Source organism: Hippocampus bargibanti, linkage group LG04 (assembly GCF_051943395.1).
Source record: "Hippocampus bargibanti isolate YZ-2025 linkage group LG04, ASM5194339v1, whole genome shotgun sequence".
Classification (NCBI taxonomy): Eukaryota; Metazoa; Chordata; class Actinopteri; order Syngnathiformes; family Syngnathidae; genus Hippocampus; species Hippocampus bargibanti.
Genome location: NC_142737.1, coordinates 3,973,256 through 3,991,523, shown reverse-complemented (window position 1 = coordinate 3,991,523; position 18,268 = coordinate 3,973,256). Strand labels below are relative to the sequence as shown.

Genomic DNA, 18,268 nt, shown 5'->3' with positions numbered 1-18,268 from the left:
CACCTCCCCTCACTGCTGCGTTCTTGACCAATCACGTGGCTTTAACCGAAGACTGGGGGCGGGGAATAGAGGACAAAAACAGTCAGCTGCCATTTTGTTGTTAGAAGAACGGGCTCGAACGACACATCACTCATTGAGGCAGCTCCGTGTGTATCCCGAAAAATAGTTTGTATGCCAAGGTCAAATTTTCATAAATTTGACGTTCGTAAAGTGAAAAGTTCGTAAACCAAGAGGTTCGTAAACTGAGGTATCACTGAATATCTATATATATATCGATCTAGATATATCGATATATATATATATATATATATATATATATATATATATATATATAGCTGGATAGCTTGTAGCTAGCTAGCTATGTAGCTGGCTAGTTGTATATCGTTCCAGTTGGCTGGCTAGCTTTCTATTGGCTATCTATTAGCTAGATAGCTAGTTTTCTATCTATTTGAGTTACTTCCGGGTTGAGTGAACGCTGGCACGTGTGGCTGTTGCTGCTCACCCACAGAAAAACTGATCCTGTGACTGTAAAATGACCTTGAGAGTTTTGAAAGGTGCTTATAAATGAAATGTATTATTATTATTATTTTTATTTTATTACCTAGCTATCTAGCTAGCTATCTAACTTATCCTGTGACTGTAAAGTGACATTGAGAGTTTTGAACGGTGCTTATAAATGAAATGTAATTATTATTAATATTATTAGCTATCTATTAGCTAGCGAGCTAGTCGAGGATAGGCTATTTCCCCCCAATCCTGTATGAGATGCATGGAGAGAAAAGCAGGACGACTGCAGATCTCTCACGCAAGTGCAAAAATAGACAAGGGAGGGGGAAAAAACTGGCAGAAGGAGACAGGAGCTGCCATTTTTGGTCTTACTTGAGCATTTGTAGAGCTTGCGTGCTTGCGCGATATCCCCTTTGCTAAGTCTGGTTCTCTGGCCAATGGGTGGTCGCACGCCGTTCACATCGTAGCGCGGCAGGATGGTGTCCAGGAAGATGCCCCTGCGATATACAGAAAAGGAGACGGCGGTGTGTTAGTGCCACGTGATCCTTGAGAGCCCGTTCCGACCAGAACGGAGGATTTGGTGGCGGGCGAAGGGGAAGAAAATGGCCTCGGGTGTGGTTTACGGATGACTGAAAACAATGCGCGCAGTATGTAATAGGGCCAAAGCCTGCTCAGAAACGCTGGTTTATAATCCAGTTTCAAGCTAAAACCGCTTAGCGACAAACAATTTGTTGCGCGAACCCGGTGACCCCAACTCCCGCTATTTAGCCCTGCCTTTTGAAGCAATGGAAATAGCAACAATCGTCGATTGTTGTGGACATTACTTTCAGTCTTTGAAGCCCCTTGAGTTTCTCTTGTTGGACTGTTTGTTTATGTATTAATGTATGTATTTATCAATTTATCTACTTAATCGATTTAATTTACTTAATCTACTTTATTTATTTATTTATTTATTTGTTTGTTTGTTTTAAAAGGTCATTTATTTATTTAATTTTATTTATTTATAAGGTTATATATTTATTTATTTATTCATTCAATTATTCATGTATTTATTTACTTATTTATGTATTTATTATCAATATATTTAGTAATTTGTTTAGGTATTTATCAATGTATTCATTTATTTATTTATTTATAAGGTCATTTATTTATTGAATTTTATTTATCAGGTTATATATTTATTTATTTTGTTATATTTATTTATTCATTCAATTATTCATGTATTTATTTACTTATTTATGTATTTATTATCAATATATTTATTAATTTGTTTAGGTATTTATCAATGTATTCATTTATTTATTTATATATAAGGTCATTTATTTATTTAATTTTATTTATTTATCAGGTTATATATTCATTTATTTATTCATTCAATTATTCATGTATTTATTTACTTATTTATGTATTTATTATCAATATATTTAGTAATTTGTTTAGGTATTTATCAATGTATTCATTTATTTATTTATTTATTTATATAAAAGGTCATTTATTTATTTAATTTTATTTATTTATCAGGTTATATATTTATTTATTTTGTTATATTTATTTATTCATTCAATTATTCATGTATTTATTTACTTATTTATGTATTTATTATCAATACATTTATTAATTTGTTTAGGTATTAATCAATGTATTCATTTATTATTTACGTAACGATTTATTTGTTTATCCGGGAATGTATTTATTTATTTATTTATTTATTTATGTATTTATTCATTTATTCGTTTTATTAAATTTATTTATCAGGTTATATATTTATTTATTTTGTTTTATTTATGTATTTATTCGTTCAATTATTCATGTGTTTATTTACTTATTTATGTATTTATTATCAATATATTTATTAATTTGTTTATGTATTTATCAATGTATTCATTTATTATTTACATAAGGATGTATTTGTTTGTTTATCAGGGTATTTATTTTATATATTTATTTAATTATTCATTTATTTATTTATCAATGTATTCATTTATGTATTTATTTATGTTTCTAGTAGGTTATTTATTTATACGTTTATTTATTTATTCAATCATTCTTTCATCAATGTATTTATTTATTTATTTATTCTTTTTTTTCAAGCATTCATTCATCAATGTATGTATTTATTATTTACATACATATGTATGTATTTATCTGGTTATTTACTTATTTTTATTATATTCATTTATTTATTCATTCATCAATGCGTTTATTATTTACATACATGGGAATTTATCTGTTTATTTATTTATTTTTATTATATTTATTTATTTATTCATGTATGTATTTAGTTATTTGTGTATTTATTTATCAGTTTATTTATTTATTTATTATTAATATATTTATCGTTAATCGTTTCCAATTAATTATTTTCGTCGTCGTCTCTAAAAGACATCAAGCACGACAACCAACTATTGTCAAACGTGGGCATGCCGTTTCATTCACCTTCCTCATTTGTTTTGTGACAAAATCGCATTCTTGGCTTATACATGAAAACTTATCATTGACCTGAATCAACACGCAGAGCCGCACCTATCGGCATTAATTACTCACACCTGAGAGTAAGTGCGAGAAGAAAAAAAAAAGTGCTAGGTGGGACCGTCCGTTCGGCATTGAGGCCGCTACTTTTCATACAAGTGAGTCATAATCATACGTACAAACTCTCATCATTGTGATGAATATGAAAAATGGCATGACGAAAAGGATCAAGTGCAGGATATGAATTGATTTTTTTGGCCTCTATGGTTCTTTACTTGATATCTATTTGTTGTCTGTTAGCTATCTAGGTGGCTAGCTATCTATTTATTAGCTATATAGCTACGTAGCTATCTACAATTCATTGTACTTGGTTGATTGTCAAATATTTCTGTTTTGTTTTCGTCAAATAGTCGCAAACATGATATTTTCAAGTTGAAATATGTATATCTTTGACATTGATCAACATTTGGATGCCGTTTTTAAGCCCTCATTGTACAATTATATTTTCAAAATAAAATAAAAGTTGGCAGATATGCATCCCAAATGCTTTCTCATCGATGATTGAAAGAGTTGTACATATGGCTATCTGGCTGACTAGCTATCTAGCTAGCTACATGAATTAGCTAGCTACACAGCTAGCTATCTAACTTATCCTGTGACTGTGAAGTGACCTTGAGTTTTGAAGAGCATTTGTAGATTAAATATATAATAATAATAATAATAATAATAATAATAATAAAACACAAATAACAATAATAATAATCATATCACATTCAATAAAATAATACAAATAACAATAATAATAATCATATTATTATTGTTATTTGTATTATTATTATTATTATTATTATTATTATTATTATTAGTTAGCTTTCTATCAATTTGAGATAGTTCTGGGTTGAGTGAACGCCGGCGCGTGTGGCTGCCGCTGCTCACCCACAGAAAAACTTGTGTGTGTCTGTGACTGCAAAGTGACCTTGAAATGAAATGTATTAGTATTATTATTGTTATTAGCTATTTATTAGCTATCTAGCTGGCTCTGTAGCTATGTATCTATTAGCTATATAACTATCTTGCTATCTATCTAGCTAGCAGTTATCTATTTGCTATCTATTAGCTGACTGTAAAGTGACCTTGAGCGTTTTGAAAGGTGCTTATAAATGTAATTTATTATTATTATTATTATTATTATTATCATTCTTCTTATTATTATTATTATTATTATAGTTCCTATTGGATTCAGAGAAAAATAAAGTCTTAAAAGATTCTTTTCACACTGCTGTCTCGTTTGCACTTTACAGCACAGGTGTCAAAGTCAAGGCCCGCGGGCCAAATCCGGCCCGCCACATCATTTTTTTCGGCCCGCGAAAGCAAATCAAACTTGTTAAATTCCATGATGATTGCTAAAATCTGAGCCAAAATTTCATATTTTTGGGATGTCAACCACAATAAAAGTCATTATTCTTGACTTCAGATTTGAAAACGAGTTATTCATTAATTTGCTGTGTGCTCTATATGTAATATTTGAAGGGATTTAAACATTCTAATGGGTTCGCCAAATTCATAACGGCCCTCGAGAGGAAAAAAATGACTTTGACACCCCTGCTTTACAGGTTTCTCATCTCCATTTTTTTAGGGGGCGAATAGCGGGCCCCGGTTCCCCCTGATGGTTCCCATGGTAACGTGTCGATCAATGCCAGGCATGTGCAAACACTAGCGCTTGAGCTAACAGTTTGGACTGTTCCTGCTTGCTTGTCTCTCTTTGCTGATTCTCTAGGGGGGGGAATCACTCGAGCCAATGTCCGAGGAGACAAAGGGCACACTGGCAGGTCTCTATTTGAGTTGGCAGCGCTCCACGGGCCAGAAAAAAAACAATTGGGAGTAAAAAAAAAAAAAAAAAACAACTCAATGTTGGGGCGAACGCACATCACAGACAAAACCAATGTCGTGGATTGTCTCAAGAAGAGAGCAAAACATGAAGAAGAAGCATGAAATCAGCCCTGAATAAAAGCCGTGGCTTCCCACGGTGATTTACTGTAAAACAGGGATGCTCGGGGAGCGACACCCAAAGACACCGACTGACTGGCACAGGTGGATGAGCCAATTGGCGACAATTGGAAAATGCATTCGAAAGTGAAATGTTTTCAAATATAATAATAATAATAATAATAATAATAATAATAATAATAATAAAGGATAATAATCATAAAAAATAATAATAAAAAAGGATAAATAAATTGGAAAATGCGTTTGAAAGTGAAATGTTTTCAAATGATAATAATAATAATAATAAAAGATAATAATCATAAAAAAATAATAATAAAAAAGGATAAATAAATAAATTGGAAAATGCGTTCGAAAAAATACGTAAAATGGAAAATGTGTTCGAAAGTGAAATTTTTCAAATGATGATAATAATAATAATAATAATAAAGGATAATAATCATTAAAAAATAATAATAAAAAAGGATAAATATATTGGAAAATGCGTTCGAAAAAATGCGTAAATTGGAAAATGTGTTCGAAAGTGAAATGTTTTCAAATGATGATAATAATAATAATAATAATAATAAAGGATAATAATAATAAAAAAGGATAAATAAATAAATTGGAAAATGCGTTCGAAAAAATGCGTAAATTGGAAAAAGCGTTCGAAAGTGAAATGTTTTCAAATGATGATAATAATAATAATAATAATAATAATAATAATAATAAAGGATAATAATAATAAAAAAGGATAAATAAATAAATTGGAAAATGCGTTCGAAAAAATGCGTAAATTGGAAAAAGCGTTCGAAAGTGAAATGTTTTCAAATGATGATAATAATAATAATAATAATAATAATAAAGGATAATAATAATAAAAAAGGATAAATAAATAAATTGGAAAATGCGTTCGAAAAAATGCGTAAATTGGAAAAAGCGTTCGAAAGTGAAATGTTTTCAAATGATGATAATAATAATAATAATAATCAAGGATAATAATCATAAAATAATAATAATAAAAAAGGATAAATAAATACATTGGAAAATGCGTTCGAAAAAATGCGTAAATTGGAAAATGTGTTCGAAAGTGAAATGTTTTCAAATGATGATAATAATAATAATAATAAAGGATAATAATGAAAAAGGATAAATAAATTGGAAAATGCGTTCGAAAAAATGCGTAAATTGGAAAATGCGTTCGAAAGTGAAATGTTTTCAAATGATGATAATAATAATAATAATAATCAAGGATAATAATCATTAAAAAAACTTAATAATAATAATAATAATAATAAAGGATAATAATCATAAAAAATAATAATAATAATAAAAGGATAAATAAATAAATGAATGGCAACACATCTGACACTTTAATGGGAAGCGTGCAATTGCAAAATGAAAATGTTTCCTGCGCATAAGAGACGATAAACCTGCACGTATCAAATAAAGTCAAACCTCGGTTTTCGAACGTCTCGGTTCTCATCCCATTCGGTTTTCAACCAAAAATGTCATATTTTTTATGCCCCGGTATACAACCGAAATCTGGTTCTCAACCAAACCATCTGAATGCATCACTCAACTACCCTCCGCTTCCTTATACGTCACGTCTTCCACATTGTGACCGACGCATTATTATTGTTGTTGTTTTATTTTTGCGAAAATGCAGACATATTTGGTTAAGATCTCCTCAATAGTATGATTCTAAAGCAAGCAGATGATTGGATGGTTTGAAAAGTGAGTGTACCCTGTGTTTGCCCAAAGACAGCTGAGATAGGTGCCAACACGCCCCCTGGCAGAAAGATAGAGAGATTTTTATGTACAAATGTTAATGTTCAAGTGACAATAAAAGTTTGTTTTTATAGAATTTTACACATGAGCTGCTTTATTATTAAGTTTTTTATCCGATTTATGCGATGAAATAAGTTAAAAAGTTGTTTTCTAGACTTTGAACGGATTAAGATTTTTTACATTGATTTTAATGGAAAGTGCTGTTTCGGTTTTTGAACAAATCGGTTTTCGAATAGGTTTCTGAAACGGATTATGATCGAAAACTGAGGTATCACTGTACTCTTTTTACGCAATACTCTTTTCCTAAAAACAAAACACCCCCAAAGCGAATTTCACCTCTATACGAAGAAACGGAGCGCATTCCTGACCTATGGTCACGAGCGAGCGAGCGGGCAGCTCGGCGCGTTGGCTTGCACCCAGCCCCAAAGTGTGTTTAGACAAAGATACTTTCTCGGCTTCCCGGAATCCGACCGTCTTAATGCGAGAGAGCGGAGCAGCTGATTTGAGAGCAAGCGCGTATACCGGAGCCATCGGAGAGCCATTGTGGCTCTTGGAGAACAAAGAAAGAAAGCGGCTCACAGCTGCTTCTCATATCAAGTGGGGCAAGGGTCATCATGTGGCTTCAAGGACAACCGACACCATTTTTTTGTTTCCTAACTGACATCAGAAAAACATTTTATATTTTTGTTTTATAGCATCTAAAATACCCAAAACACACAGGCTGATATTTTGAGTCAAATGCAAAATACCAATAAAAATGAGCTAAAGTGTCCCAAAACTGCTTTAAATGAACTCGGAAATGGCGAGTTTCAGAAGGTCCCGCCCCCTTTTTTGTGACGTCACGCCAGGACGTCTTGCCTTGCTCCAGAATCAAAACAATGGCTTCAGATTCGCAGATGCTTTCTTGTTCCTCATCCAGTTATGAATATGATTCAAATAGTTCCGAAGAGGAAAGCATACATGTTTGCAAACGATTAAAGAAGTCCTTCCGTCTCAATTTGAGGCGTCTGGACTACGATGTAGAGTCCCCGAAAATGCACAAGATGGCGCCCAAAGCTGTGTTGGAAATGGGCTGATTTGTCTGCTGGGAATTTGTGTCAACTAGTATCAAATAGTAGTCTTGGTGCAACACACAACGATTCACCATCGCGTTATTTATGTGTTTTCCTTCTAATTTCGCCTTCAACACAAAGTTTTCAGACCAAACAAAGTACCCAAAATGCATTGTGGGTCGCTTTCTCGGTCAGAGGCGTAACAGACTACCCAGCTAGTAGATAGCTAATAAATGAAATGTATTATTATTATTATTATTATTATTATTATTATTATTATTATTATTATATTTCATGCCACAACATATGGATGTGTTGGCAAGTCAAAATAAAAATGGAATCCTTGAAAATATTAACTTGAAGTATGAAATACAAGAATAACCAGAAAATAAATTGGTATCAAAACAAGAATATACTGTAGTAATGCTTTCTATCTATTTAATAAAAATAATAATACATTTCGTTTATCAGCGCCTTTCAAAACTCTCAAGGTCACTTTACAGTCGCGGGATACGTTTTTTCTGTGGGTGAGCAGCGGCAGCCACATGCGCCAGCATTCATTCAACTGGGAATAACTCAAATAGATCAACTTAGCTAGCTAATAGATAAGTAATAGATAACCAATAGCTAGCTAGCAAACTAGTTAGACAGCTAATAGATAGCAAATAGATAGGTAGCTAGCAACGGTGACCTTGTTCAACCGGGAATAATTCAAATAGATCAAGTTAGCTAGCTAGCTAATAGATGACTAATAGCTAGCTAGCTAGATAGCTAGTTAGACAGCCAGTAGAGTCGATTTTTCTTACGATTCTATTTGAGTTACTTCCGGGTTGAGTGAACGCTGGCGCGTGTGGCTGCCGCTGCTCACCTGCAGAAAAAAAAATTATCCTGTGACTGTAAAGTGCCCTTGAGAGTTTTGAAAGGCGCTTTGACATGAAATGTATTGTTATTATTATTATTATTATTATTATTATGGCAGTGTATAACACAGCAGTGCATCAATTGCCTGAGAGGTTGCACAAGGAGGAGTATGGGGCCCACGCATTCTTGTCATTTTTTTTCTGTTATCGTTATAAAGTGAAGAAAAAAAAAGACTGGATTTATGATTATTATGATTACTTTTTGTTATCAAGACAATATATTACTTGCATTGGAATCTCTGAAATAAAGCAGCTGTCCAAATATGGCACAAATCACTCTGGCGTAGCGCTGTGCTGGAGGATGACAAGGAAATAAAAGTCTCAACAAGAAGAAGAGGAGACGGGCAGTTTTCATATCATAAAAAAATAAATAGATGAAAGAAAAATCCACCTCATGTTTTCATAGATGCTGTTATGCTAATTTACAAGCGGACAGAAGAAAGTCGACGTGTAAGTTGGAATTTTTGAACACTCGATATCTTCAAAGTGGACGGAGACGATACCCATGCATTTGCAGACATTCTCTATGTACGGCTATAAAACAAGAGGCGCACCCACGGAAAACCCGATGACAGCTTAAAAGGCTTATCTGGGCTGGAGCAGAGTGCAAGTTGCTTTAAATAATAATAATAATAATAATAATAATAATAATAATAATAATAATAATAATAATAATAATACATTTCATTTATCAGCGCCTTTCAAAACTTTCAAGTACACTTTATAGTCACAGGATACATTTTCTGCGGGTGAGCAGCGGCAGCCATATGCGCCAGCGCTCACTCGACACAGAAGTAACTCAAATAGATAGGAAGCTAGCTAGCTAGCTAGCTATCTAATAGTAATAATAATAACAATAACAATAATAATCATCATAAAATAATAATAATAATAATAATAATAATAATAATATTACTTATAATAATAATAATAATAATAATAATAATAATAATAATAATAATAATAATAATAATACATTTCATTTATCAGCGCCTTTCGAAACTTCCAAGGACACTTTACAGTCACAGGATATTTATTCTGCGGGTGAGCAGTGGCAGCCGCATGCGCCAGCGTTCACTCAACCCGGAAGTAACATAAAGTAAAAAAAAATAAAAATAAAATAATAAATAAAATGACAACATAAAAACACAGAGAGTCATTCATTCTTTAGCACTTTCTGTACCCTCTTTGTAACGTGAAGCAGATAGATAGCTAACACAGTATATAGCTAGCTAGATAGCTAGCCAGCCAGCCAGCTAGACTGCTAATAGCTATCCAGCGAGATAGCTAGTCAGCCAGCTAGACCGCTAATAGCTAGCTAATAGATAACTAACAGATAGCAAATAGATAGCTAGATAGGTAGCTTGATAGCTAGCTCGACTGTCATAATTTATGATGTAACAGGAATCCTAACTATGAATTGTTTTTAAAGTTTACTCACTTTGCTCGCTTTGGCCTCCTTACCTGGAGAACGTATTCCGGGCATAGTGCATGATACTGTCGAAATCGTACACTTCTCCTAAGGAATCCACCTCCCCGGGTTCCATTTTCAAAAAGTTGTACTCTTGTCCTGTAAATAGGATGGAAAAAAAAATATGTGTTGAACATTTGGTACATATTGGAAGGAAAAAAAGACGAAATTTACAGATTTCTATATTTTTTTTACCCAAAAGAAAATGGCGGAAATGGCACTCTACATCATATTTTCAATGTTGATTTTTTTTACATATATATTTATTACATCTATTTTTTACATGTAACATGTATGTTATTTTTACACAACATTCTGTTTATATTTATATCTATTTTTTACCTTTGTTTATTTTTTTTATATATATTGTTTAGATTTAGATATTTTTTTTTACAAAAGAAAATGGCGGAAATGGCACTCTACATCATATTTTCAATGTTGATTTTTTTTACATATATATTTATTACATCTATTTTTTACATGTAACATGTATGTTATTTTTACACAACATTCTATTTCTATTTATATCTATTTTTTACCTTTGTTTATTTTTTTTACATATTTTGTTTATATTTAGATATTTTTTTACACAAAAGAAAATGGCGGAAATGGCTCTCTGTCATATTTTCAATGTTGATTTTTTTTTACATATACGTATATTTATTACATATCTATTTTTTACATGTAACATGTATGTTATTTTTACACAACATTCTATTTATATTTATATCTATTTTTTTACCTTTGTTTATTTTTTTTACATATTTTGATTATATTTAGTTATTTTTTTTACACAAAAGAAAATGGCGGAAATGGCTCTCTGTCATATTTTCAATGTTGATTTTTTTACATATATATTTTTTACATATTTCAATGTTGATTTTTTTTACATATATATTTTTACATATGTATTTTTTACATATACCAATATATTTTTACGTAATATTCTGTTTATATTTCTAAATATTTTTTACCTTTTTTTATTTTATTTTTTTTTTGCATATTTTGTTTACATTTCGATATTTTTTTACACAAAAGAAAATGGCGGAAATGGTGCTCTGTCATATTTTCAATGTTGATTTTTTTTTACATATATATTTTTACATATGTATTTTTTACATATACCAATATATTTTTACGTAATATTCTGTTTATATTTCTAAATATTTTTTACCTTTTTTTATTTTATTTTTTTTTTGCATATTTTGTTTACATTTCGATATTTTTTTACACAAAAGAAAATGGCGGAAATGGCTCTCTGTCATATTTTCAATGTTGATTTTTTTTACATATATATTTTTACATATGTATTTTTTACATATACCAATATATTTTTATGTAATATTCTGTTTATATTTCTAAATATTTTTTACCTTTTTTTATTTTATTTTTTTTTGCATATTTTGTTTACATTTCGATATTTTTTTACACAAAAGAAAATGGCGGAAATGGTGCTCTGTCATATTTTCAATGTTGATTTTTTTTTACATATATATTTTTACATATGTATTTTTTACATATACCAATATATTTTTACGTAATATTCTGTTTATATTTCTAAATATTTTTTACCTTTTTTTATTTTATTTTTTTTTGCATATTTTGTTTACATTTCGATATTTTTTTACACAAAAGAAAATGGCGGAAATGGTGCTCTGTCATATTTTCAATGTTGATTTTTTTTACATATATATTTTTACATATATATATTTTTTACATATACAAATATATTTTTACATAATATTCTATTTATATTTCTACATATTTTTACAAATATTTTTACTTATTTTTTTTTAACATATTTTGTTTGTATTTCTATGTTTTTTTTACCCAAAAGAAAATGGCGGATATGGCGGAAAATATTTCCTGCCAATGTCCTCAAAAGTACCTGGCTGAATGTTGTCTCTAATAATGCTGACGTGTTCATCTCGATCGGGCCGCGTGTGTTCATGCCAGAAGCCGATCACGTGTCCCAGCTCGTGCACCACGATGCCGAACTTGTCGCAGTTTTTCCCAATGGAAATAGCCTGCGGGCCTCCCCCGCGGCGGCCCACGTAGGAGCAGCACCTGTCAATCATCGAGACGGACACATGGAGGCGGCGTGGGGATGGAGGGAATAAGTATCGGGGTTGGAATTCGGCGGCGTTGGAAATGAAACAGGAGGTGGTATGGCATTTCTACACAGCAGTCATGAAATCAATTCCTACTGGACCCTCCGCACCCTGCCCACCACCTTTTACAGCGACCGATTCATGCGCACCAAATCCACATTTAAACAGTATCTTCCCCCGTCGCCATTAACTCTCTAAAGACCGAAATCTAACTTTCTAGTGCCTTTTTGCACTTTTTCCACACGCCCTGCGGAATAGCGTCCCATTATCATCAGTGTAACTCCAGCTCTGTACTCACTTGAGGCACCGTCTGCTACTTACAGCACTGCCACTTACATTAACTCATTCACGGCCATTCACAAATTTATTCGGGAATTGATAATATGACATAGAGCGCCATTCCCACCATTTTTTTGTGTAAAAAAATATAGAAATGTATACAAAATATGTAAAAGATATATTGATTTATATATAATATATTTAATATAATAATATCTAAAAATATTTGTAAAAATGACAGAATATTATGTAAAATATATGTATATGTAAAAATTATATATGTAAAAAATATATGTATAAAAAAATAACATTGAAAATATTACATAAAGCGCCATTCCCGAATTTGTTCGGGTTTTGTTTGATTTTTGCGCTGTGGTGCCGATAAAGCGCTGACCATGGCCTCTGGTAATGTTTTTTCCCCCACAGCTACAGCTGTTGTTAAAGCGCTATATAAACCAATATGTATGTATTGCATTGTATTTTGGACATGTGCCCTCATTTCAAGCTCACATAACTCAAGGCCTATATACCTTAGCAATTAACTCTTTTTTTGTGATGAAAGAAGAGAATCTAAGATTTTTAATGCTCTATTGAATGTTTATGTCGTCTAAAAACTCAATCATCTGTGTGTCCTGGAATTTGAGTGACAATGACAAAAACCCTGGCACTGGAATGGACCCATTTTTGCACATCGTCTGGCGGTGAATGAGTTAAGCAAGTCCTCAGTCATATCTTTCAAACAAGCCCATGTCTATTTTGTATCCAAAACCAATTTTGAGTCACAATTCCTTGAGTGAAGGAATTCCAGTAGATTAGATTCGCCTTTATTAGTGTCCTTCATACTTATTTGTCATGTCTTTTTTTTTTTTTTGTGATGATACTAGTGCAGCGTTTTCTACCGGAGACAAATTCCTTGTGTGTTCTACATACTTGGCCACTAAAGTTGATTCTGAAACAGCATTGAAATGAAAGCGCCGACAAATGGAGTGATGTCATCGACCTCAATGACCTTTCCTCTACCGATGGAACCAGATGCTGATAATTAATGCGTATCGGCGGTGCGCCGCCGCGGATGCGGAGGGTCTAACGCTCTCCCTCTCCGCGTGACATTAAAAAGGTTGGGGCCCATTTCCAGGCAGACGGCGCTCTCTAATTAGCACGCGTATAGCCACGCCTTGAACTTTGTAAAGGACGAATGGTGGGGGGGTGGGTTGGGTGGGGAGGTGCTCCATATGCGTCAGACTCGGGCATTCCCGCTGCTAACCGCTGCCGCCGGCGTGGATAATGCCATCCCTGTTGCGCGTCGGGGGGTCGTTTACTTAAGCTAAAAATGGCAAGCGAATGCTGCCTGGAGGAAATACAGTAAAGTCTTGTTATATCGATATTCTAGTATCGTAATAAGCAGTACTATCGATATAACCGAGACTTTACTGTAAATAAATGAATGAATTTGGTCTGATAAAGTTTCTGTTTTGGGCTCTGGAGGAAATGAAAGGCGGTTCGGTAGGTTTAGAGCACAGGTGTGAAAGTCAAGGCCCGCGGGCCAAATCCGGCCCGCCACATCATTTTTTTTGGCCCGCGAAAGCAAATCAAACTTGTTAAATTCCATGATGATTGCTAAAATCGGAGCCAAAATTTCATATTTTTGGATGTCAACCAAAATAAAAGTCATGATTCTTGACTTCAGATTTGAAAACGAGTTATTCATTACTTTGCTGTGTGCTCTATATGTAATATTTGAAGGGATTTAAACATTCTAATGCGATGAAATAGTTAAAAAGTTGTTTTCTAGACTTTGAACGGATTAAGATTTTTTACATTGATTTTAATGAAAAGTGCTGTTTCGGTTTTTGAACAAATCGGTTTTCGAACAGGTTTCTGAAACGGATTATGGTCGAAAACCGAGGTATCACTGTATTTGTTTATTTGTGTATTTATTTATTGATCTATTTATTTATTTTGGAGGTGCAATTTTTGGGGACTATATGCACACACAAAAAAACAGTAAAGTACTACTGTAGTTCGATTAGCGGTAATAAAATGAACAATAAACGTATCTCCAAAAGAAAATCTAAAACATCTAAATCCACAAAGTGACACAGTCTGAAATACCAACTCACACCAAGACCGGGAAGATCGGAACAATGGTGAAAAAGGCTGCCGAGCAAGGAAGCGAAGAAAGGTACACAGGCGTGAAATCATTAGCCCGGGAAGGGGAAGAGGAAGGAAGGGCGAGACGGGAGCTTTTGGCCGAACGCCGAAGCCCACTGACTCACCCGCACGGTCGGTAGGTGAAGACAATGTAGCTCTCCTCCTGCGTCCTCTCAATAAAGGTCACGCAGGTGTGCTTCTCCCAGTGCCGCATGGCTTGGCGGAATATTGCCCGCTGACTGCCTGGATGGGACGAGACAAATCCAGTGAGATTAACTGGAACTAAATGCGAAACATCTCACGTGTGATTTTATTTACAGGTAACATCCGACTTACGACCGAGCCCCGTTCTGACCAAACGGTCGTAAGTCGAGATGGTCGTTGAGTCAAAATGGTCGTAAGTCAAAATCCATTCAAAATGTTGAATAAAGAGACTCGGAGGCTAAATGACATGCAAACTCCCCCCATCCGGTGCTATCACGCAGTCGATTGCTGTGCGAGAGTGAGATGCTGGCTGGCTGGCCAAAATTGTACGCGTTTCCGGCCTGCTAGCGCGTTGCGGTGCCAGACGTTTTTTAAAATAGGGTCTGGACGTCATGTTCGTAACTACGGGTGGTCGTAAGTCGGATGTTACCTGTATGTATATGTCAAAATTATATATGTAAAAAATATATGTACAGTAAAGTCTCGTTATATCGATATCGGATATATCGATAGTCCCGGTTATATCGATACTATTTCTATGCACGCACGGAGAAAATTACATGCAAACACGGTCGGATATATCGATAGTCCCGGTTATATCGATATTTTTTCGGACTCCCTTGAATATCGATATAACGAGACTTTACTGTATTAAAAAAAAATAAAAATTGAAAATATGACGTCGAGCGGCATTCCCACCATTTTTTCGTGTAAAAAAATATAGAGATGCTGACTGGCGGGCTGGCCAAAATTGTTGCACGCGTTGCCGGCCTGCTAGCGCGTTGCGGTGCCAGGTGTAGAATTACAATTTAAAAAAAAATAGGGTCTGGAGGTCATGGTCGTAAGTACGGGTGGTCGTAAGTCGAGCTGGATGTAAGTCGGATGTTACCTGTATTTGTTTTTTTTTCTCCATAGTACATTTCAAACTTCAATTTATTATTTTTTTCCCTTACTTCAGGTTGAAACGAAATGACATCTCCATGTATGCAAAGCATCTGGTTCACATTTAACGCATGCACGATTATTTTGACAAGGAACTTACCACTAAAATTACCGCTGATGACATACGGAATAACACCTTCGGGCCAAACGCGCTCAGGTCTGGACGTGGCGGCCCGTTTCCTGCGCCCAGAGACTTGCCGGCTGTTATGATTGCTTGATGCTAGATGGGGGGGGGGGGGAGTAAAAATTGGACATTCAAAGAGAAGCTTTTTTTTGCGGGTGTAATGGATTGGATTGGATGTACCTTTATTCGCCTCACAGTGGAGAAAGTTACATTTCGCAGCAGCAAAGTTATGAAAGGAAGAGGAAAGGAAAGAAAGAAGTAGAAAAACATAATACAGGAGCTGCTGGAAAAGCAGCCACTCTCACGGCGCCATCTTGAAGTAAAAAAAAAAAACAACTAAATAACAAATATGACAACACAAAGACACAGCGAGTCATTCATTCGTCAGCGCTTGCTGTACCCTCTTTGTGACATGAAGCACTTCTAGATGACAAATAGAAGGATCAAAGCGTCCTTTTCAGCAGTGGATCAGGGACGTCATGTGCACGTCGTCTACTACAAGCTAAACATTACAAACATTACATACGTTTTCACAGCCCCGCTTTGTTTAGCAGAAAGTTTGGCGCTGTTGGACAGTTGAAAGAAGGGTCAGCGCAGAGCATGCGAATGTGGAAATGTCGCAGCTTGGAATTGAAGTGGATTTACGTGGGACAGGTAATCTCTTTTGGTCAATGAATGCGACAGCTTCGTGTTAGCTTTCAATATTTAGCTTGTAGCAGACGTGCACATTCCACCATGGCGTCCCTGATCCACTGGTGAAAAGGACGCTTTGATCCTCCTATCTTTCATCTAGAACTGCTTCATACGACAAAGATGGTGCAGAAAGTTCTGAAAATTGAATGACTGTCTGTGTCTTCGTGTTGTCATATGACTTGTTATTTTGTACTTTTGTTGTTTTGAATTCAACATGGCGGTTGCCTTTACAGCAGCGCCTGTATTTTGTTTTTGCTGCTGCGAAATGTCAATTTCTCTACTGTGAGACAAATAAAGGCTCTAATCTAAATGCTATTGAGTGAATGAAGGGAGAAAAGTGTACTATATACAATCACAAAACTCTTGTGAGAAAATTAACGCTATTCAGCTTTAAATTATTGAGGTTAAAAATTAACAATATTATACATTTGTTTTCTCTTCATTTCTGAATAAGGAATAGTGACGCAAAACATATACACATACATAAGGTGCACCGCATTATAAGGGGCACCTTCAATGAATGACATATTTTAAAACGTTTCCATACATCAGGCGCATCGGATTATGAGGCGCGTGGTCAGCTTTTGAAAAAAATGTTATTTTATAATAATAATGATGATGATAATAATAATAATAATAATAATAATAATAATAATAAATTTTATTTCAAACACCTTTCAAAGGACACTTTACAGTCACAGGCAAGCAGAGGTACAATAATAAATAAAATTTTAGGTGCACCTATAGTGCGGAAAATACGGTAATTCCTAAATTACATGGGTCTGGAGTTATATAAGCTTGAAATGAGGGCAGCTGTCCAAAATACAATGCAATACATACATATTGCTTTATTTGGAGCTTTAGCAGCAGCCAAAGCTAGACTTAGCTAGCGCTAACATGGAAAAAAATGGAAATGCTGCCCCTTGTGGAAAAAAAAATACTAGAGGCCATGGCCAGTGCTTTATCAGCACCCAAGCATGAAAAAACAAAAATCGGGAATGTCGCTCGACGTCATATTTTCAATTCCCGAATAAATTTGTGAATGGCAGTGAATGAGTTAAAGATGCCTGGTAAAGAATAGCAAGCCCTGTTTTGTTTTGGCTTTTTTTCCTCTCCAAATAATCATCTCATCCTGCTGTTTTAAAAGTCTTCCTAAAGCAACGTCAGCACTTTTTCTCGGTAAAATAAATAAAAAAATACAATAAATTAGTCATATTGCAGGCCCAAACACAAATGTACTTGCTGGAACATGTACGACTTTAGTTTACACAATTTTCAATCTCCCGGCTGTCGTCCCAAACAGCAGTTTTTCATTTAGGCGTCGATCCGATCAAATGAAACGAACAATGGCAAATGTTTTGGAAAAGGGGAATGAAAGTTGTTGCGTTTGCGTCAAGAGTTCATCTGGGCGCGTTCGATGTTGCAAGTGTTTCGTTCGTTAAATGCACGCCAGATGTTTGGCAGATGTTCGCTTGCTTGCGCTTTTCTTGTCGAAAGAGACTTTTGAAGGAATCAACTGCGAGAGTGAGGCACTGTTGCTATTTTTAAGCAGCAAAAAGAGTGTCTTGATT

General features: G+C 34.2%; 1 protein-coding gene across 1 annotated transcript in view; it reads right to left on the bottom strand.

Moving 5' to 3' along the window:
- Nucleotides 1–18,268, bottom strand: part of bmp1a (bone morphogenetic protein 1a) — a 55,564-nt gene that overhangs the window by 17,168 nt on the left and 20,128 nt on the right. The window contains exons 3-7 of the mRNA XM_088993620.1: nucleotides 15,981–16,100; nucleotides 14,860–14,977; nucleotides 12,082–12,260; nucleotides 10,187–10,292; nucleotides 880–1,004 (exon numbers count right to left, since the gene is read on the bottom strand). Of these exons, the coding sequence (XP_088849746.1) occupies nucleotides 880–1,004; nucleotides 10,187–10,292; nucleotides 12,082–12,260; nucleotides 14,860–14,977; nucleotides 15,981–16,100 (648 nt within the window). The remainder of the gene's footprint in view (nucleotides 1–879; nucleotides 1,005–10,186; nucleotides 10,293–12,081; nucleotides 12,261–14,859; nucleotides 14,978–15,980; nucleotides 16,101–18,268) is intronic.